The sequence below is a fragment of the Erpetoichthys calabaricus genome, chromosome 6 (assembly GCF_900747795.2).
Source record: "Erpetoichthys calabaricus chromosome 6, fErpCal1.3, whole genome shotgun sequence".
NCBI lineage: Eukaryota > Metazoa > Chordata > Cladistia > Polypteriformes > Polypteridae > Erpetoichthys > Erpetoichthys calabaricus.
Genome location: NC_041399.2, coordinates 6,084,439 through 6,107,549, shown reverse-complemented (window position 1 = coordinate 6,107,549; position 23,111 = coordinate 6,084,439). Strand labels below are relative to the sequence as shown.

Genomic DNA, 23,111 nt, shown 5'->3' with positions numbered 1-23,111 from the left:
TTTCACTAATGGACTGTACTGTATTTTCATAAACCCAAAGGCCACCACAAGTTTAGCGTTTGATCATTTGTTTTTCAGGAAACATCTTTTGTAGCCACACTAACTATGCTTGTCTGTGATTCTGCACCACTCCTTACACATTAAATGTTTTACCATTAAAGTAATTGTGCTTCAAAGCAGAATTTAGAGATTAGGCACTTGGATGTCTGGGTATGTGAACAGTTTGAAAAACAGATTCACTATTATCTGTATTATCTATATATCAGAGAACTGTCTGCAAGTTATCATCAACAAAACCAAGGAACTGCTTATTTACTTTTGTCACAGCAAAGAGCCTCTTATGTCCTGTCACTATTCGGACATTGGATGTAGAGATGGTCCACTCCTACAAGTATTTGGGGGTCCACATTAATGACAGGCTGGACTGATCTCATAACACAGAGGGTCTGTAGAAGAAACAGCAGATCAGGCTCTTTTCTTTTTCTTAGTACACTGCATTTTCTCCACTGTGGGTACAGACAACCATTACGTGTTCTGTAACTCTGTAATGGCCAGTGCAGTTTTACATGCTGTGCATTTTTGAGTCAGTAACATCACTTCAAAAGATGCCCAACGAATTAACAAGATAATTAAAAAGGCAGGCTCAGTTATGGGGTTATGGGGGAGAGAAGGAAGACAAAACTGAGTGGCATTATGAACAATGCTGCACATCCTCTCTGTGACACACCAACAATGATGGCTTTCAGTCAACAAATTAACAAGCAGAAGTGCATCAAGAAATGCGACCAGGGGTCCTCCTTACCAATGGCTGTACACCTTTATAACGCCTCACTGTGACCTCTTTTTTTTTTTTTTTTTATCTTTGGCCAAGTCAGAAGTTTACTTTCTTAATTTAATGATTCTTGTTTGTATTTGTTTATTCTCCTGTGTATGTATTTATTTACGTACGAGTCATGATACCTGTCAAAGACAATAACACATTTTTAGTTTTTCTATCTCTAGCCTTATGTGTACTTTCAGAGCCTTTCGTCTGTTCTTGTATGTGTGAACGTCTGTTCACCAGCGCTCCCTCTTGAGTGTGTTCCCGTAAAGCCTGCTTCTCACACTGTCATTATTTTCGACTGGTTTTATACTTTCCGACTCTCTCAATGCGCATCTTTACTCCTCCTCTTCCATCTGAAACTGGGACTTCCTATTCGGTCGTGTCACCAAAACTAAACTGACCAATCACATTGCTCTTAGAGACCGGAGATGTAGTCCTTAGTGTTTTACTACACAGTAGATGTATTTCTGTAAAATGTCAATAGACAAAGTTCTATAGAGTGGAACCCCATTTCCCCCATAGGATTGTATGTAAATACAACTAGTCCATTCCAGACCGTATGAACTGTATGTAAATATATATTTTTTTTAAAGATTTTTAAGCACCAATATAGTTAATGATACCATAGAATGCACAGCGTAATAGTAAACTAAATGTAAAAACATTGAATAACACTGAGAAAACCTTGAACAACGGAGAAAACTAACACTGCAAGAGTTTGCGCTATAACGCTACGAACCGCTTGGTAAAAACACTTTTTTTTTTTTTTTTTAATGAGTTTTAAGCACAGGGGAAAAAAATTGTACATTTGAAAAATCCGTAATTTAATAAACAACCAAGAAAAGTAACTTTGCAACAATGCACGCTACGAACCAATCGCTGTAAAGTGAAGTGAAGGTTAAAATCCAATAGAAAAAAGTCTTCATTAACTATGAAGTTAAAACAATGCTCGAATCCGGTGTTTAAAAACAAGCCCGGTGCATTCTTTAACTGCCTTCTTGGCCTTACCCGGCCAGCCCTCTCACTCTCACTCACTCTCTCGCTTTCTGCACAGGGAGAGACTGAACACGTGCAGAAATCATTGGTGCGCACAAACCGAAAGGGAAACTGGCTTGTCCATATACCAAGTGTGTGGTCGTGAACAGATGCAAAAGTTTGGCTAACTTTTTGGTCGTAACCCGATTTGTACGTGGTCCGAGACGTTCGTGAACCGAGGTTCCACTGTATATCATTTTGGAGTGAACCTCAAGAGCAGTTCATTACATCACCATTGTAGACCTGTTGGAGGTACAGAGAATGCCATTTGCTTTGAAATGTGTCTCAGTTTTTACTACAACCATAGCTAGCATAAATTTATATCGCGAGTACTAAGACTTCATTTTTATTTCGAAGCCAACACCATAATTCATAGCCACAAAGTCTTGTTTTTTTCTTTCGATTTTTGCTGTACTGCCTTGAGCAGTTGATCCACACATTTATTTATTTATTTTTTTAAACACTTAGAGATAATCTGGTAGGTCTGGCCTTAATTAACCCAACCAAACAGATACCAGGGTGGCTGTAGTAGATTGATTATGATTTTAGTGGCTGAAAGCCAGACGGATGTATGCAAGTGCTGAGAAATTATTTAGGAATAGATCCTGCACACTTGCAACTAGTGCTGGGCAGTATGACCAAAATTCTATATCACGGTATTTTTCAAAATTATCCCGGTTTCACAGTATTCAACAGTATTTTGTTCCCATGCATGAGTGGATGTTAACCACATTTTCCACTGTAGAAGACTGACTAAGAATAACCTATTCCACTGTCGTCAGAATTGTACAAAAAACATTTTAATGTGCTCATAAGTATTAATACAGGTTTGCATGGCCCCATAAAGTGATAGTTTTCAAGCGGGTGGCACTAATGAAGAGAAGGAATCACATTGCATGACAGTTGCAGTCAAAATATAGAACCTTTTTATTGAACAAATTTTGCAAACAACTTAAAACTACAATTTTGACAACCTATTTTCAACCGTCCAAAGAGGCATTTAGACTAAGTCAAATATCCAGAGGTGCTTGTCAAAAGTTGTATTGCACTGAACACGTCTTAGAAAAGGAATAAATAGTATTTTTTTTTTTGTAAACCAACTACACTTTCTGTTAATGTTAACAATCTCTGTCCACTGACACGTTAAAGTGACTTTTTAAACAACTTTACCATCATTAAACTGCATAATATTTAAACTAATAAATAACAACAATAAAATAAATTATAGTGTAACTTCCAGTAATAATTTCAAGGCTTCAAGCCCAGGTGCATAACACAGTATTCACCAAATAAAAATAAAATAAAATAGTGCAACTTGGTGATGACATCTTTACCAGCCGAACCATCATATTGCAAATTGCATTAATATGAACCTTGCTTCAAGCTAAGCTATATACATAAATAATAAAACTGCAACTTGCATTTATAATGCTATATGTGGTATAGCGTGTCCATGGCTTTTTAAATCCAATTAGCCGTGTCCGTCTCCATGGGCGTGATTGCATGGCCACAGGGAGTTGATGAGGTAATTGGGGCAAGTCACACCATCATTCTGAGTTGCTTCATCGGCTTCCTGCGGCGTGTGATTAAGGCACTGCGCCCACGGAGACGTATATTTTATGTGCCGGCAGGATAGGGGGAAGAAAAAAAAGAAAAGTTAGAACAGAAGGAGGTTATAGAAGGGAATAGGCAGTCCTGGGAGACGAACCAGACACCAAGAAGGAGAAGGCAGCATGAGCTGGGGCTCCATGAGGGAGCGCAGCCTGAGGCGCTCCAGCGGCTGTTCGCCCCACTGACTAAGGGTGTAGAGTGGGTAAGCGAGATGTAAGACCTCCCAATGGATCGACTAAGTGAGCGCGAAGGAATATGAGAGGTGTGTCAACCTCGGACAGTCTGGCTGTGCAGTGTGACAGCTGCTAAAACGGGGGTAAGCAGAAAGGAGTTCATGCTGCAGAGGCTCCACTGGCAGCACCAGTGATGGGTGAGCTGGGGAGACGGAAGGTGGCGGGCTGCGATCGGTTGAGGAGAGAGACTGCATTTTAACCTCTATTTTAATGGATTTATTTATTATGGACTTTATCCCCACGTTTCACTGGTTTTATGGATTTTCTATTTGGGTACTGTTTTTTTGAACACTGCACAATGGACACTTTTGGTTTTACTTTTGACTGTTTTTAATAAAAACGCTTGAACACTTTCCACCATCCCCTGGCTTCAATGAGATTTGTCAACGCATCTCGGTCATATAACTATCAACTGTGTTGGTTCAACAGACTCCCGTGTGGGAAGAGGGAGTCTGTAGGGGACCGGCATCTTTACACTATTAGAGTATTGCAAAAAAAATAAAACAAGTGCTACTTGGCTTGCAGTATTATCCAGTACTATAGAAACAGTATTCACACATTTGAAAATAATAATGGTCCGCATCCAACCTTTTAAAACCAAAGTATCTCCAGACAACAGACGTGACTCCTTTTTTCGGCAAAAGTTCTTCTGTGTCATCATGTTCGACTTTATCGTCTCCTACAGCTTCAGTTTCAGAATGCTGTCTGTCCATTTTCACCGCGCAATACTTCCACTAACGCATGTACTCCGTTGCATTGTAAAGGGTCCTCCCTTCAACAGTTTCCTGCTGCGCCACGTTCCAAACGTTGTTTAGGCTATTTAGACCAGTGTTGCGGTATAAGACAAATCCATATAACAAAAGTAAAAAACAGTTTTCGGTATGAACCAGTATACCACCCAGCTAGGGAATCCATTCCCGGATGGGTTTATTCATTCCCGGGAATTTGGGAATCCTGCATGTCATACCCGGGAATCCTGGGCTCCCGGGAATGACACAGTGCACAGGCATCTCACATATATAAACGGTTTTAGAATGAGCGACACTTATTTTTAATAAAGCTACTGCAATATGTTGATACCAATAAAAGACTAACCTTAACTACAAGCAGTTCATGCTGTCATTTAAGTACATGTATCTAGTTAGTTGCGGTAATAAGAGTGTAGAAAGCACAACGTATCCAGCGTGCAGTCGTCTAGGTGAGAGCGCACCTTCGTGCAGAGTACACCAGCCACTGAGAAAGCACACTCTGCCCCCACTGAAGTAGGCGGCACAGTCATCAGATACTGATACACTTGTTCTAAACAACGCCCGCGCTTGCCGTAGCTCTGAAACACCATCATTTCAGCTTTTACTGATGCATCCAGTTTCTTGTCATCATTCTGTGATGGCAAGTTTCTTAGCACAGATAATGCGGATGCAACAGACTGATGCATTGCAATTTCAAGTTGCTGTTCAAAGCTGTCAACAGCACAGACATCAATGAACTCTGCCCCGTCCCGGCATTCGTGAGCTGCAGAGTGCAGACAACTCCCAGTCCACTGTGCTCAGTCAACCGGTAGATTGACTGCTGCTGGTCTGTTGTTGACTGAATTAATCGGCAACACACTACACCGTGGGCCAAAAAACCATGCCACTTAATTGTTTTCAATTATAACTCTGTTATTTCTTGATCGATTTTTACACTTTTGCACGCTATATATGTGAGCTTGGCCGTTCCCATTTTCCTGGGAATGAAAAATGTCCAGGAATCCCAGCCCGGGAATGAATTCCCTACTCCCAGCACTACTTGCAACAGTCCTGAAACATAAGGAGATCATTCCCTTTTCAGCAGAGCAGTGACTTATAAGACAGAGTGATTTCTGCCAGTGGTGCCTGTATCAGTGTGTAATTGAAGGGCTGAATGCTACTGCATTTGGCTATTTTTTATTTATAAAAAGACCTGTAATGTTTTGATTTGACATTAACATTATGCCATATTTTGTGGGTGTTGATTTTTTGTCAACAATTGTACAGTATCTGGGTGTACTAACATTACTTGTTTTCATTACTGTGCCACAATAAAAAGGCCTTGGGATGTGTGTGTGTGAGTGAGTGCTTTTTATAGTTGCAGTGTGTATACAAAAAGAGAGAAACGATCTTCATAAAAAAATCGGAGAGTGACATCTTTTTGATTTATTTAAAGCTGTATTTTTTTATTGCAGATGGGAAAGAAGAGTTGATGACCGTGGAAGGATTTACTATGTAGATCACAACACAAGAACGACTACGTGGCAGCGGCCCACAATGGAGTCTGTCAGGAATTTTGAGCAGTGGCAGTCTCAACGTAGTCAGCTACAAGGAGCTATGCAGCAGTTTAACCAGCGGTACCTCTATTCGGTAATGTCCTTATCTTGGGTTTTCTGAATATGTTATAAAGCAACAAACTACCTTTAGTTCAATATGCTTTGTTAAAATATTTATTTAGTGCATTATTTATTTCACAACAATATTTATTTCTATAGCACGTTTTCATACAAATGATGGAGCTCAAAGTGCTTTATAAGATGAAAAAAAAAAAAAGAAAAATGTAAGATTTGGCAATACTAAGAAATAAAGAATAAAGTAAGGTCCAGGGGCTGGAGAAAAAAAAAAAAGAAAATCTGCAGGGGTTCCAAGGCTACAGGACCGCCGAGACCCCACTGGGCGTTCTACCTAACATCAATGATCTCAATCAGTCCTCATGGTTTACAATCTTCACGTGGAAGAATTAGATGATGATGGACATGTGGATATCTGGCCTTCAGTCCATCATGGTGTCTTGATCAGGTGCACAGAAAACCGGAAAAAGAACAGCAGAGAAATTAGAGGTTAGTATGGATTGTGGAGTCATGATAAAAACGATAATTCAATACATACAGAGCATTAAGCCAGAGCCCTGACTTAAACCCAATTGAGCATCTCTGGAGAGACCTAAAAATGGCTGTCCACCAACATTTACCATCCAACCTGACAGAACTGGAGAGGATCTGCAAGGAGGAATGGCAGAGGATCCCCAAATCCAGGTGTGAAAAACTTGTTGCATCTTTCCCAAGAAGACTCATGGCTGTATTAGCTCAAAAGGGTGCTTCTACTAAATACTGAGCAAAGGGTCTGAATACTTAGGACCATGTGATATTTCAGTTTTTCTTTTTTAATAAATCTGCAACAATTTCAAAAATTCTTTTTTTTGTCTGTCAATATGGGGTGCTGTGTGTACATTAATGAGGGAAAAAATTAATTTAAATGATTTTAGCAAATGGCTGCAATATGACAAAGAGTGAAAAATTGAAGGGGGTCTGAATACTTTCCGTACCCACTGTATACAGAATATCAGGGTTATACTAAAATGAAGCTCTGAGAAAGCCATGTTAAAATAATGGGGTATTAGCCTGGCAAATTTCTATCGGTAAGCAATTCCAGATTTTAGTTGCATAACCGCAGAAGGCTGCCTTTCTAGTATGCAATCACGTACCATCATAATATGTAAGAGGTAAAGGCAGGCTAATGTAGTAATGCTATGTTTGCTGAAGCACATTTCAGTGATTTAAAAGTTCTGATTTCTAATTCTGTCATTGTTAATGTTGGTACAAATAAATAAATAAATAAATAATTGAAGCTGTATTGTGGCACCTTATCTCCTTAGCTAAATCCACCTCTGTGCCATTCTTTTACCCTTTAATGTACTGTGCCTTCAGAAAGCATTCAGACTTATCCACTTTTTACATATTTATTTATTTTGTAGCCTTAAGCTAATATCATTTTACAAATGTATCCAAAAAAAAGAAATATCCCATGGACACAAGCATTCAGTCCCTTTACTCAGTACAATGCTGAAGACCCTGTGGCTGCGATTCCAGCCTGGAGTCTTCTTCATTCTGACACAACAAGCTTTTTCACACCTGGATTTAGGAGTTTTCTGTCATTTTTCTCTGCACATCCTCTCAGGTTGAATGGAGGCTATCGGTGGACAGCCATTTTCATGTCTCTCAAGAGAGGTTTGCTTATGGTTCAAGTCTAGGCTCTGGCTGTGCCACTCAGAAACATTTATATAGTTGTCCTTAAGCTAGTCCTGTGTCGTCTTTTCATTGTACTTAGGGTCATTGTCCTATTGGAAGATGAACCTTCATTTCAGTTTACGTTTCAGAGCACTCTGGATCAGGTTTTCTTTAAGGTTATCTCTGCTCAGTTTAGCTTTCCCTCAACCCTGTCTAGTCTCCCAGTCGCTAAAGCTACCACCACCATGCGGTGCTTGGATCCCTCCTGATATGACGCTTAGAACTGAGGCCAGGCAGTTCAATCTTGGTTTCATTCAACCAGTGACTCTTGTGTCTTATGTCTGAGAGTCCCTTTAGGTGCCTTTTTGCTATGTAAAAGTAGGGTCCATGTGTCCTCTGGCCACCCAACCATAATACCAGTGATTAGTGAAGTCTTACAGTGGCGATTGTCCTTCTGGATGTCTCTCCCATCTACACACAGCCTCTCTTGAGCTCAGCCAGAATGACACTTGGGTTCTTGGTCGCCTCTCTTACCAAGGCCCTTCTCCCCCTGATTTGCTGAGTTTGGCCGGGCAGCCAACTCTAGGAAGAGTTATGGTTGCTTCCGATATATTCCTTTTAAGGATTACGGAGGCCATTGTACTCTTGGGAAGCTTTTTTGTTGTTGTTTTTTTGTAGCCTTCCCTGTATCGGTGCCTCAGCACAATCCCGTCTCTGAGCTCTTCAGGCAATTCCTTCAAATTCATGGCTTGGTTTTTGCTCACCTGTTGGACTTTCTGTAGGCAGGTCTGTGCCTTTCCTTGACATATCTAATCAATTAAACTTACCGCCAGTGGACTCCAAACAAGGTATAGAAACCTCTCATTGAGGATCAGTAGAATGGGATGCACCTGATTTTAAGTGTCATAGCAAAGGGTCAATGTAATATTTCAGGTATTTTAATTTCAACAAATTTGCAAAAGTTCCTAAAATCCTGTTTTCACTTTGTCATACTGGGGTGGTTAGTGTTTGTTTAGGGAAAAAAAAATGATTTTAGGAAAAGGCTGCAACATGACAAGATGTGAAAAAGTGGAGGGGTCTGAATACTTTCTGAAGGCACACTGTATTAAAATTTCTCAAGGAACCACAATAATGATTGAAGGTCTTATTTACCATTGATTTATAAATAGCTTTACTAATTTTCATAAAGGTGTTGTTTGGGTAGTGGCAAAGGTACTGAACTTCAGACTAGAATGTTGCTGGTGGCAAACACTAACCCTCACATCTGACTTCCTGTGAGATCTTTAGTAAGCTCCTCAGCTCCATTTATTTTTAATGATTAATTGGGCTAGTACTTTCTTGTATGGGGACCACCATAGCAATATGCTGTCCAGAGCAAATAGAGCTACCATACTAAAAGATTAACAAATTTATTTAGAAGTATTAAGTCTTTATAGATGCTAAAAACTGGATTTGTAATCCTTTCTTATACTACATAATGAAGGTTTAATATATAACACAGTGCATAGTTGTCTTCTTAAATGTTTTAACAAATATTCCATTAATTAATCAGCAGCCACCCTGAACTGGATCATATGGGTTTCATGGTGTGTGGAGGGGCTTTTATTTTACTGCTGCATCTGCTGACAGCTGCCCTCGTTTTACATGGAGAATATTAAAACGGGCGTCATCCAAAGAATCTTATGTTTTGGTCTGACTGTGCCATCATTTTTTATATAAAATTGTTTTAAGGATGCAAAGTCTTCCCTGAGTCTTTTGAAGATTTATTAGTGATCACCATGTGCTATTTATGGTTTGACGTTGGAGACCAATTTTAGCCATTTTGCAGAGTTGAAAAACAAGCAACATGTCCTGCCGAGATAAAGTAAAGCTTGTTTGTCTCAAGCTCATATTTAAACTCTAATACAGTAGCGTTTTTTGATCTCGTATAGTAAAAAAAACAGCCAAAATACTCAGCATTGCCCGGGAGGAAAATAAAATGTTGTTTTTTGAGAAAAATATGATTTAAAAAAAATACAACTTTAAAAAAAAAAAAAAAATTAACAAACAATGAAGACTTACTAATGTCCCTGTCTTGCGGTCTTGTATGTATGTTATCATCCAGTTGACGCTCGGAACCGGCCAACTCTATTTAATCTGAAAAGCAAGAGGCGGGCGGTGGTGCTCAAACATAAAAAATGCTGGCAGTCACCTCTAGTTCGCCCTCTGGTGGTCGTTCTGAGTGTCCGCTGGATGATAACATGCATCCAAGACCACAAGATCACCCCCACCCTACTCAAAAGGGGGTGGGATAGGGTTGATTTCAACCTATAGTATTTTTAGTCGACCAATGAGAAACATATGTACCATGTTTCATGAAAATCGCTCCACTCATTCGGAAGTGATGCTGGAACATACTGTACATACATACATACATACATACACACACACATACATTGACTTTTATATATATGTATATATATATGTGTGTGTGTGTGTGTGTGTGTGTGTGTATATATATATATATATATATATAATACTGTATATATAGATGGAGTAACCCATGTTAGTAAATATCTGCCTAAAGAATATGGTGTAGGCCAATGGTCCCCAACCTTTTTGACAGCAATGACCACTTTATTAGATGCAAATTTTTCCACGGACCGGTCTTTTGGTTGGTTGGGGGGGTGGTTTTTTGCACAATTTACATAACATTTCTATTATTATTAAAGTTATTAAGCAGTTCGCATACGTTTGCAACCTGAGATTTTTCTTCTTTTTTTGCATATAACACAGACATATGCTTTGCATTTGCCAATCCAACAGATTGCACATCACAAACATTAACACTGCAATCTTTTTTTCATGTCTGCCGTTTCTATAGGAGGGTGACAATGAGTTAAATTCCAATGGATGTTTTTCAAATGTTGACAAGCAATAAGCAAAAGGAAACAATGAAAACCACAGACAACAAAAACAGCAAAAAAAAAAAAAAAAACAGTACGAGGAAAGTTCGAAGAAAGAGATTTTTTTACAATGTTTCTGTTTGGGGATTGTTATGCAAACGTGCACATCTGAGCTGCGACCACAGATCTAACTGCTCTGTGGATGATTCGTTCAAGCATTTCAGGGTCACTTTGTTGTAATGAAAGCATCTGTTGAATGTACTTCGTAGTAACGCGATTTCTATAGACTCATGTCATATGGGGAAACTGTCGGGACCATAAAAATACTTTGTTGTAATACTCTCTCACCTCGGTCTCTCTCCTCTCTCTGCGCCGCTGCAAAGCCCCACCCGCCAAGCGTTCTGAAAAGTCTGAGTGAGTCACCGTTGCCGGCAGTTCTCTCGCGGCCCGGCTGTCAGACGGCTGTGGAGCGGTAGTGGGCCGCGGACCGGGGGTTGGGGACCCCTGGTGTAGGCAATGGACTTCAGAGTGCTGTTACAACTTCTCAGAGGATAAGGGTGTAGTTTGCATTATATTTTGAATTATTGTGAATGCATTTTAAAATCATTTTTTGCTTATCTGTTATATACCTTGCATAGGAGAATAAGATCAGTCCTCGGTAATCAAATACTTTTTTAATTATGTGTTTTTTTATATATATTCTGTAACATTTGATCAGTGCCCCAGTCTCTGTGCCAGCCTAAGACAGATTTACAATAAAATTTAAAACAGCAAATTTGAAAATGGATGGAAATGGAATTGTGCTTGTTATAAAAGGACATTTTCCGTCCATTCCAGAATTTTTGCAAATGCAGGGCTATAGTACAAGTACAGTTGGAACTCTGATAGAATAAGCGAGTTGCCAGTCCTTTGCAGGTCACATCCACAGTCATTCACACCAGGACACTTTTAAAACAGCCAGCCAGCCTGCCTGATCTCCATGTCTTAAGTATGTAAAGACAGGAGGTGAACCTGCAAACTGCATACAGATGGTGACTGGACAGCAATTAGAATCTGGTTTCTTGAAGCAGTCAGGACGCATTTTATCCAATTAGCTTGTACCAAATAAAATAATGATCATTGTATAGGGTCTTTATTTTTGTGGGTTATTTCTAAATGTGGAGAAACCGTATTGGTGATCTGTGAGCAGCAATAAGGTTTCATGCCAGGAAATAGTACTATAGAGGCAATGTTTGCTTTAAGAGTGTTGATGGAGAAGTACTGAGAAGGTCAGAAGGGAATTGCATTGCGTGTTTGTAGACTGTGAGAAAGCTTATGACAGGGTGCCAAGACAGGAGTTATGTTTCTGTATGAGGAAGTCGGGAATAGCAGAAAAGTATGTGAGGGTGGTGCAGGATATGTACGAGAATTGTGTGATGGCTGTGGGTTGTGCGGTACAAATTACAACTTAGTTCAAGATGAAAGTGGGAATACATCTCTGAGGCCTTTCCTGTTTGCAACGGTGATGGACAGGTTGACAGATGAGGTGAGACAGGAGTCTTCATGGACTGTGATGTTCACAGATGACACTGATCTGCAATGAGAGTAGACAGCATGTTGAGACGAACTTGGAGGGATGGCGGTATGTACTGCAGAGAAGAAGAATGAAAGTAAGTAGGAGTAAAACGGAGTACATGTGGAAGAATAAGATGGAAGGTGGTCGTGATGGTAGACAACTTGGGTTCAACAGTCCAAAGCAACGGAGAGTGGAACAGAATGGTGAAGAAGAGAGCACAGGCAGGGTGGGCTGGTTGGAGAAGAGTGACAGGAGTGATTTGTGATAGAAGAGTACCTGCAAGAGTGAAAGGGAAGGTCTATAAAACGGTAATGAGACCAGCTACGTTGTGTGGTTTGGAGATGACGGCGCTGACGAAAAGACAGGAGGCAGATCTAGAAATGGCAGAGTTGAAGATGCTACGATTTTGGCTTGGAGTAATGAGTGTAGACAGAATTAGGAATGAGTATATTGAAGGGACAGCACATGTAAGACAGTTTGGTGACAAAACGAGAGAGGCTAAATTGAGATGGTTTGGGCACATGCAGAGGACAGATGAGGAGCACATCAGGAAAATTAATATTGAGAATGGAACCACCAGGCAAGAGGAAAAGAGGAAGGCCAAAGGGGAGGTTTATGGATGTGGTGAGGGAGGACAGGAAGGCAGTCGGTATGGCGGAAAATGACGTAGAAGACAGCAATAAATGGAGATGGTTGATCCCCTGTAGTGACTCTTAAATGGGAGCAGCTGAAAGAAGAAGTTGATTTTTAAAAGAGCAGAAACAAATTTGTATCACTTCATTAGAGTCAAGGTGCTCTTCAAGGCAAGAAATCACAAACTGCTGTTCACAGCACATGGGGTTTAAGAATTCAAGCAGCCTATATACTTATTTAGCAAAGAGAATGATGACTTAAAATCAAAAATAAATATTCTTATATCTGTGTTTTCAATGGCAACATGTCAAGCATAAAGGGTCTGCTGTTTTTAACTAGTGTAAGTATCTGATTGCTTCTTTAAATTAGGTTATTTGGAAATAATGAGTTTTTTTGTTCTTTCACACAGGCTTCAATGATGTCTGCTGAGAATGACCCTCTTGGTCCTCTACCGCCTGGATGGGGTAAATAGTATAAAGGACAATGCACCACTATGGTCTTGATTTGTAGACAGGTACACTGAACTCCATGTGTTTGTGCTTCTAGAAAGGCGAGTGGATTCAAATGACCGGGTTTACTTTGTAAACCACAACACGAAAACAACACAGTGGGAAGATCCACGAACACAAGGGTGAGTGGGGACAGAATTGACTGACGTGTCATGTAATTTCTAGGCTGTATTCAAAGAACTTGTTTAACATGTTCCCAATGTACCAAAATGACACAGTTGATAGGCCGCAGTCCCATATTCCTAACTGTAAATTACACGCGTCTTAGGTATCATTACAAAATGCTGAGATTGAAGTAACAATGCTATATAATATTTGGCCTCTTGAATATCTTGAGGGAGCTCAAGCAAAATGTATTTGTTTTTTTAATTTAAATGTATCCAAATATTAGTGCTGAGAAACAATTTAAAATACTTATAGCTGACTTTACTGTGATTAATTACATTTTTGTGTAAGCCAGTTTAGGTCATTCTAGGAAAAAAATGGATGTAAAATCAATGATTTTAGTAATATTTGGTCTGGATAGTACTGTACTGTAGTCTTAATTTGGCATTAGATGTTCCTTCTTGCAAAGTCTTATGGAATTGGACTGATTTGAAGGCACGTGGTGTGGAATGACACCCCCTGACCTACCATTTTTCTCTTGCAAAAGAATGTTGTATATGTAGGTGAGGAATTGTGTCCATTGTAATTAACTGAACAGGTAATTTACACAGGTAATGTCAGTAGTTAATTAATTTGGCAAAGCTACTACGTTATTCTCCTTACCATTTTCTGAAGGCGGGGGTCTCTGGCTGTTAGGTCATTGAAGCACACTTGTTTGAAGAAATAGAATAATGCAATTTATTGATGAGCACAAGGATTATGGAACTGTGATAACTTCATATATGTTGATATTAAAGACAGAATGCAAGACAGCACCCCCCTTATCATCTGAGAATTTCAACAAGTGACACAACCTGGTGTTTTATTTATAGTCTGAGGTGTACAGGGTGAACAGAAAATGGGAGACAGGCCTGTTCCTTGTGGTTCTCCAGTGTTGGTCACATTCACACCAAAAACACAGTCCTTGAGCATCACAAACTGCAGTTTGTCTGGACCATACACCAAAGTCTCATCCACTTGTGTATCTGTGAGTTTACCCCTAAACAAGGATGGCTGGCTGATATTGAAGGCACTGGAGAAATCAAAAAAAAAATATATCACCCTCACATACCGTCTTTTTCCGAAAATAAGACACTGTCTTACTTTCTTTTTTGGTCCAAAATACGCACTAGGGCTTATTTTCGGGGGAGGACAAAAATAAAAGTATATTTATATATTTTTATTTAATATTTATTTATTTTACACAGAATACACAAATTAAAATTTATTCAATTACAGTCATGTCATCTTCTTCTGGAACGTCGTCATAAATCAAATTCTGAATTCTGTTCTGATTTTCCTCCAAATCCATTTCCTGTTGAATCATTGGCCCGAATCTCTCATGTCTTGCAATATAGCTATCGTTAAATGAATACTTCTTGTCTAAGTAGCCTGTTCGTAGTGCATTGGAAACACAACTATCAGTTATTTTGTCCCATGAATTTTGTACCCAATTCACAACTTCCTGTAAGCCTGGTTTTACAAAATTACCTCGATGATTTCTCACCATTCTGTTTTCAATATATTCATTGATTTCCATCCGCAAATGATCCTTGAATGGCTTGTTTATTGCAATGTCAAGTGTCTGTACTCATTTTAACTGCGGTTAAAAATTATTCACTTTATAAAAAATAAAATGACGTATGAGGAAATAATCAGACTTACAAGACTGAAATGAACAAACGTTGTATCTGCACTGTCGCTCAATGTAGACTGCTGCCTTAACGAACAATTATTTATAGTGTGCGCCAACGACGCGTTCCGTCGCATTCCGCATATGCATGCCCCCCTCCACCCCCTCCCCACCTCATTCGACCATACTCTGCGATACGTGCGACGCAGTACAACACAGCAGAGCAGAGCGGACACAATATTTATGTATTCATGCTGCCTTATGTTGTATTTTTAAGATAAATTCCAAGAATTAATTTGAAACGAACTGTAGAGGTAAACAATGAATTTCTCGGAATATTTTATTTCAAACATTTCTCTGAAATACGAGTATTAGGGAAGCTAAACATACTTAATGCATCAACAGCATTTTTTAACTAATTCTTTTTTTCACATTATTTTAACTAGGGCTTATTTTCGGGGGAGGGCTTATATTACAAAAAGTTCCGAAAATCTCGATAGGGCTTATTTTCGGGGGATGTCTTATTTTCGGAAAAAGACGGTATGTCTGTGAAGATTCTCAGTCATCCAGGTGAAATTATCTGGTAGTTGAGTCATGGCAACTGGACTTCTTTCTTGTTAGGTAGATAAGTTTCACTGCTCATCCAAGTAGCTTCTTCAGACTGAAGAGAAAAGTGTGAAAATACAATAAATGACATCTTACTTTATGCAATCTCTATGCAAACAGAGATCTCACTGTGTTCTTCACAAACATATCATGTAGATCCTGCAGAATTCTCTGAGATGAATAATAAAGCTTTAACTTGGGAATACTGTTAGAAATAGAGGGCAGTTGCATTCAAAAATTAAAAATTGAGAACAATTATATACACACATCCCTTAATGGTATCATTTTATCTGAAAATAGATGGATGTGTTTTGTTTATGCCCTGTTAATAACTAATTTGAGGTCTGTCCATCCCCCTGTGCTCCATCTGCCACAGCTGGATTTATAATCTGGCATATAAATAAGCAAAAGGCCCTTTTCAAGGTAACCAACAGAATTCAGTGTCGGCACCAAATGTGTGTGAAGTGATAGCGCTATATAAATGTAAAGAATTATTATTATTATAGCTGTAGCCAATGAGGCAGTGAGTTTCTTGGAGTAAACAAAGCAGACATCAGTCCTCCATGGAATCCTGGACAAAGAAATTGTCCTGTTAATGTACTTTTTATTGAAATGGGTGTGTTCCTTTCATATTTTAAGTTTAAATATGCAGTACATGCAGTACATAATCAACAACTGGAACTTCTGTGGTGATGCAGCTTGGATATACCAAGTACTCTAAAAGAGACAACCATGTTAAGGAGTCTTGTTACATGAAAAGCAACTGGGAGTCCAGTAAGCATAGAGGTGTCACACACAAACTTCTTGTTGAACCAAAAAAAAAATTTCCACTTAATCATATACAACTTGCACTGATGAAACGTTTTGTGAAAATGATGAACAAGAAGGTGAAGACTTTTGATCTTTGAAGACCGATGTTTCCACAAATAACTGATAACAAAGATTCAGGAAGATAATGTATTTTTGTTATTCCACAAGTCAGACACGTCATCAGTTACAAGCAGTTTGAAGATCTGCTAGTGGGGATGGAGGAAATTGCATGGAAGGCATTCAAGGATGATGTTGAGATTTTTCTGGGCAACTGCAGAATACCAAACTATGTCCTGCTGTTCGGCAACATGCTTCAAGCACACAGAAGCATCAAGTACAACATGTCGCTAAAGATACGTTTCCTCGGTTCACACTTGTACTTCTTCTCTGATAATCCTGAAAGGCTTTACTAGGACATTGCAATGATGGAAAAGCAGCATCAGGGCAAGTGGAATCCATCAGTGCTGACCGACCATTGTAGGACATTGAAACAAGAAACATCAGATGCTGAGCACAAATGGAAATAAGCAAGAAAAGCATTTTTAGGTCAGCAGAACTAATGCCATAGTGTCAGGATCATTAAGCGATTAAACAAGCTACAGTAAATCCAGTAAAAGTTAATGTGTGTGTTTCTCTAAATTCCAAGCTGTGTTCAGCTTGAAACTGTATCATAATCAAAAAATTTTCAGGTAGTATAACTTGAAAAAAAGTGTTTGACCAGCGTTATTGTTTACTTGAGACCTTTGTCTTTGTAGATATACTGTAATGTGGTATTCTGTGCATTTTCTGTAATCTTTCTCTCCTAAGCATTTAGTTATTTAATTTTCAGCCTACAAAATGAAGACCCATTACCTGAAGGATGGGAAATACGATATACGAGAGAAGGTGTTCGATACTTTGTAGATCACAACACAAGAACCACCACATTCAATGATCCTCGCACTGGTAAATCCTCTGTGTAAGTCCATGTTTCCTTGCAAAACTGTGTTATTTATTTTTCTTTGAGAATTGTTTCTCTTTTAAACAATAGCAAAACCTTTTGTCTTCCTTTATAGCACAAAAGGTCCTCAGATTGCATATGAGCGAAGCTTTAGATGGAAGCTGGCTCATTTCCGATATTTATGCCAGGTACTGCCATTTAACGTGCATATACACATTTTGAATTATTTGGTGAAAATTTCTGTATCATCTTCAAAGATTGTAAAATTTACCCTTTTTTATTTGCAGTCTAATGCCTTACCCAGTCATGTGAAAATCACAGTATCCCGGCAGACTCTATTTGAGGACTCCTTTCAGCAGGTGGGTGAAATTGAATATTTCATTTTTATAAACATTAGAGCAGTCTAGATGAGAACAGGCCATTCAGCCCAACAGAGCTCACCAGTCCTATCTGCGTAATTCTTCCAAAATAACATCAGGTCGAGTTTTGAAGTCCTACTGTCTACCACACTACTTGGTCACTTCCATGTTCCAAATTCCATGTACAGCCCAAGTAATCCTCAGGTGTGTTGCTTATGTGAGGCGTGTCTATACAGTTACCCGAGTGACGCTCAGGACGAACACTATAGAGGTTAAACACTTGTCTCCTCTTAATCTATTTTTTGCTTAAACTGTAAAGGCTCAGCTCTTTTAATTGTTCCTCATAGCTCATCCCCTGTAGTCCTGGAATCAGCTTAGTCGCTCTTCTCTGAACTTTTCTTGTGCTGCTATGTCCTTTTTGTAGCCTGGAAACCAAAACCACTCAGTACTCCAGATGAGGCCTCACCCGTGTATTTTAAAACTTGAGCAGAACCTTCATGGACTTGTACTCCACACATTAAGGCGCTATATAACCTGACATTCTGTGATAGAGTTGAGTCTACTATGACTCCTAAATCCTTCTCATGATGTGTACTTTCAATTTCTTCTCATTTTAAAGTCACCGTCTTGATCCACTGCACTAATTCCCTTCATCATTTTAAACGCTTCAGTCAGGTCTCCCCTTCATCACTGTAAATGCTCAACTCTTTTAATTGTTCCTCATAGCTCATCCCCTGTAGTCCTGGAATCAGCCTAGTCGCTCTTCTCTGGACTTTTCTTGTGCTGTTATGTCCTTTTTGTAGCCCGGAACCAAAACCACTCAGTACTCCAGATGAGGCCTCACCAGTGTATTTCAAAGCTTGAGCACAACCTCCTGTGACTTATACTCCACATATCAGTGTGCTATATAACATGACATTCTATTAGCGTTCTTAACAGCTTCTAAACACTGTTTGGTTATTGATAGTGTTGTGTCCACTATGACTCTTAATCCTTCTCATAATGTGTACTTTTGATTTTCAGACCTCCCATTGTGTATTCAAATACAAATCAAGACAAACTTCAAGCTGACCTGAAGCTGTAATAAGTTTGTTTAAAAAGTAAATAAAAACAATAAACCTTTCCTTGACATGCAAGTCACTCTACACCAGATAACAGTGAACACTGTAACTGGAAAATATTGATATACTCTCACTGAATAAATTAATAGGAACACCTGTATACCTGCATATCCATATGATCATCTAATCGGCCAATCAGGCAGTCGCAGCGCAATGCCTAAAATCGTACAGATATAGGTCAGGAGTTTCAGTTAATTCTCACATCATACATCTGAATTTGGGGGTAGAAAATGTGATCTCAGTGATTTTGACCGTGGCACAATTGTTGGTGCCAGGTGGACTGGTTTAAGCATTTCTGTAACTGCTGACATTGAATTTACACAAATTTACTCAGATTGGTGTGAAAACAAAAGACATCCAGTGAGCAGCAGTTCTGCTGATGACAACGCCTTTTTGATGAGAGAGGTCAGAAGAGAATGGCCAGACTGGTTTGAGCAAACTTTAAAGCTGTGGTAATTCTTTATAGCTGTGGTGAGCAGAAAATCATGTCTGAATGCACAGTACATCAACCATTCAGACAGATGGCCTACAACAGTAGAAGACCATGTCAGGTTTTACTCCTTACTTTTTTTTCGCTATTTCTCTCATTGGCCTATTACATTCAGTCCTCCCAGTGCTCTTCAGCATAACTACCAATGGTGATGTTGCAGATGGTGTATATATTTTTGTGCATTTTTGCTGCTCCAGTATAAACTGGACATTAAAGCTACTTTTTAAGGTTAGCCTTTAGCTGCTTGGCTTGTGCAGTTTTAGTGGCTGCTGCAGTGATCTGATTAAAGTAATTGCTTGTCAAGGAGAGCAAAGGGGCTTGCTGTTGGCCATCCCACTCTTTGCCTGGACTTTAGGGCAGCAGTTAAGAATGTTGTGTTATTGTGGAAGGGTTCTAGGAAGACCAGTTCTCGCTTTCAGACTCTGTATTAAATAGTGTAACAAGGATGAGCCAAAGACATCGTAAAGGTTTAGGGCAGCCACCCGTATATTGTTCCATTGCTGCTAAATAGGTTTTTAGAATTTGAACAGAGATGTTCATAGAGTCGAGTCCAAGACTCAACTGATTGTATGGAGGCTAAATGGCGGTTTTAAAGGCCAGTACAGGAAGTGACGTCATCATTGGGGTCGAAACCGGAAACGATGTCATCAGGACCAGTAGTGACATCATCAAAGGCACTGGGAAACCCGGAAGTGACGTCTTCAGAGGCGCCAGAGTCTGGCGGGATTTCCTGAGAATGGTCTGCAAGGAACTGAAAGAGACAGTCGGCGCACCCTGCCACCCCCTGGTCTGTCGTGGAATTAGATAGATAGATAGATACTCTATTATTTCCAATTACAATTATTCATGCCATTTAGCTGCCTCCTACTCGCACGTGTGTGACAAGGTCCCCCCGCCCCCCAGCCCAGACCAATTTGGGTCAATTGTCCTGCACAGATAGGTCGTGGGCCTCGAGAGAGAGCATCAGCGTTGGCATGGAGAGAGCCCTTACGATGAACAAGTGAAAACTTGTACGGTTGGAGGTCACCCGCGGATTCGACTCTTTGTGTAGGGCCATCCATTGTAGAGGAGCATGATCCGTCACAATAGTGAATTTCTGGCCCAAGAGGTAGTACCACAACTGCATAATCGCCCATTTAATCGGAAGGGCTTCCTGTTCCACCACCACATACCTGGTCTCCCAATCCAACAGTTTCTGACTCGGGTACATAACAGGATGTTCAACACCATTGACGCTTTGGCTCAGCGTGGCACCCAGGCCTGTGTCCGAAGCGTCCGTCTGCTTTTCACTGTAGCCCTTGGGTAGGTCAAAATTGTTTGTTTTTTGTTCTTGCATGTCTACAGCTTCTATGTGGGGGTCCCTAGTTCTTAGATTATTTTGGTTCTGATCTGGTATGTGGTAAGTACAAGAACAGTTTACAAGACATTGTTTTTTCTAAGTAAATGCTTTCATCAATATATTAAATGTAAACTTAGAAAACAAATCACACCATCCTCATGTCAACTGTGTTCCATTTGTATGGCACAGCGTGTATGATGATGCTTAGGCCTTGCTCCAGCAAAGTGTTGACATGTGCAGTATAAACAGATAACGCTGTTATCGCTGTTAACATTACAGCTAGTTTGCACACTTGCATTTGAATTTGATAAATCTTAAAGCAGAATCTGAAATTCTGTTCTAGACACTGGCAGATAATGCAGTCATTTCTGTGTTTCTGCTTACTTTACAGATTTATGAAACCATTTGTTTCATTCAGATTACAGCTATAGCGCTTTTGTTTAGAATACCTGAAGTGTTCTTTTTTCACCCAACAGATCATGGCTTTGAAACCGTATGATTTAAGGAGGCGATTGTACGTAATATTCAGAGGAGAAGAAGGTTTGGACTATGGGGGTCTAGCAAGGTGAGTAGAAAATGATGTCAATGGAATGAACCATTTGGATTTATTTTTACATTTCATAAGAGCAGCTTTAATCGAGTGAACCTGTTCTTAGATCTTATCAATGTTTTAAACCAGTTAGAAGATGTACGTATTGTGTAACATTCAGGTGCAATTGGGGACTAAATTAAATGCTGTGAAAGTTTGAGCATTTCAGATTTTTTTGCATCTAAAGAGTGAGTTTATCACATTTTTATTAATTATTTTTGTACGAATGAGTCGTATTCAAAAATAATAGAATGCAGTTACATATGTCAATAGACTAAATGTGTGCTTTTTAAAATCTAGTTAAAACGATGTGTAAACAGGCTTCTGCTAGGTCAAAGGCCTATATGGCTTACACAGCAGGTTCCAATCCATGTGATGCAAACGTGGCATTGATACTGTATATGTGTTAATGGTGGAGGCTTTATGACTAAAAATCTCTGTTTTACCTTAAGAAAAGCAATTGATATATTTCCCAAGTAGCTATTAATGTTAGTTACAACTCTGTAATTCATAAAAATGTGATAGCTAAGAACTTGGAAAGTAACTGATTTATTGTATAGCAGGAAAACATCCATCCATTTTCCAACCCGCTGAATCCGAACACAGGGTCACGGGGGTCTGCTGGAGCCAATCCCAGCCAACACAGGGCACAAGGCAGGAAACAATCCTGGGCAGGGTGCCAACCCACCGCAGGACACACACAAACACACCCACACACCAAGCACACACTAGGGCCAATTTAGAATCGCCAATCCACCTAACCTGCATGTCTTTGGGCTGTGGGAGGAAACCGGAGCGCCCGGAGGAAACCCACGCAGACACGGGGAGAACATGCAAACTCCACGCAGGGTGGACCCGGGAAGCGAACCCAGGTCTCCTAACTGCGAGGCAGCAGCGCTACCACTGCGCCATCGTGCTGCCCAGCAGGAAAATAAAAAAGTTTAATTCCAATCTGAAGATGTACAGAAGCAGAAGCGGCTCTTCGGGCCCAGATACATGGCACCCCACACTCAGTTTGTTGCACGTTATACCGCTAAGTAACTCCTTCAGCACACGTAAACGGTAATCCAGCACAGTTAGCCTCTTTGCACACTGTAGAAACTGTAAAACACAGCTTAGCCGTGGTTGCATGTTCCTCCCACATACCAGCTGCGGTTCCATTTCTAGATAGATAGATAGATAGATAGATACTTTATTAATCCCAATGGGAAATTCACAATTCTAAACCTGTGCTATCACATATGGGAGCTGCACCTTTCTTGTGTAATTAATTAGTTCAGTCAGTTCAGTCTCATATATGCTTACATAAATGCTTTCGTCTTCCATTCGTTTCCAGAGAAGTGGCTTTTTTTTTTGTACTTTATGGTTAACTTCCCTAAAGAAGCACAGAAGGGGCTACTCAATGAGCCTCTTGTGTGCGTGCACCCTTTCTCTGTTGGGGTTGAACTGGGGATTCATGTGGCTGCTAGATGAGTAAAAGATGAAAATATGCGAAATATACAAGATGGTGCGACTGCAGTCAAGGCAAAATTGAAACGGTAAACTAGTTCATTGAAGTTACATAGAACATTCCTCGGTTTTTAGATAGATGAGTTTGCAGAATCACCAATGCTTTTCAGTGGTAGATTTTGAGATTTCAAAACTTTGTACAACTCTGTCTGTTGAGATATATCAACGAGTATTGAACTGTCCTTATTAATTTATTTGAAGACCAACTGTGCCAAATTTCTACTAAGTTGGTCAATGGGGAGTCGAGTTGTTTTATGCGGACAGACAGACAG

At 39.7% G+C, this 23,111-nt stretch overlaps 1 protein-coding gene across 1 annotated transcript in view; it reads left to right on the top strand.

Annotated features, from left to right (window-relative positions):
• The window catches only part of LOC114653195 (NEDD4-like E3 ubiquitin-protein ligase WWP1), a 283,227-nt gene that overhangs the window by 220,910 nt on the left and 39,206 nt on the right, over nucleotides 1–23,111 (top strand). Inside the window, exons 10-16 of the mRNA XM_028803376.2 lie at nucleotides 5,906–6,080; nucleotides 13,200–13,254; nucleotides 13,337–13,421; nucleotides 17,322–17,450; nucleotides 17,548–17,620; nucleotides 17,720–17,791; nucleotides 21,218–21,306. Of these exons, the coding sequence (XP_028659209.1) occupies nucleotides 5,906–6,080; nucleotides 13,200–13,254; nucleotides 13,337–13,421; nucleotides 17,322–17,450; nucleotides 17,548–17,620; nucleotides 17,720–17,791; nucleotides 21,218–21,306 (678 nt within the window). The remainder of the gene's footprint in view (nucleotides 1–5,905; nucleotides 6,081–13,199; nucleotides 13,255–13,336; nucleotides 13,422–17,321; nucleotides 17,451–17,547; nucleotides 17,621–17,719; nucleotides 17,792–21,217; nucleotides 21,307–23,111) is intronic.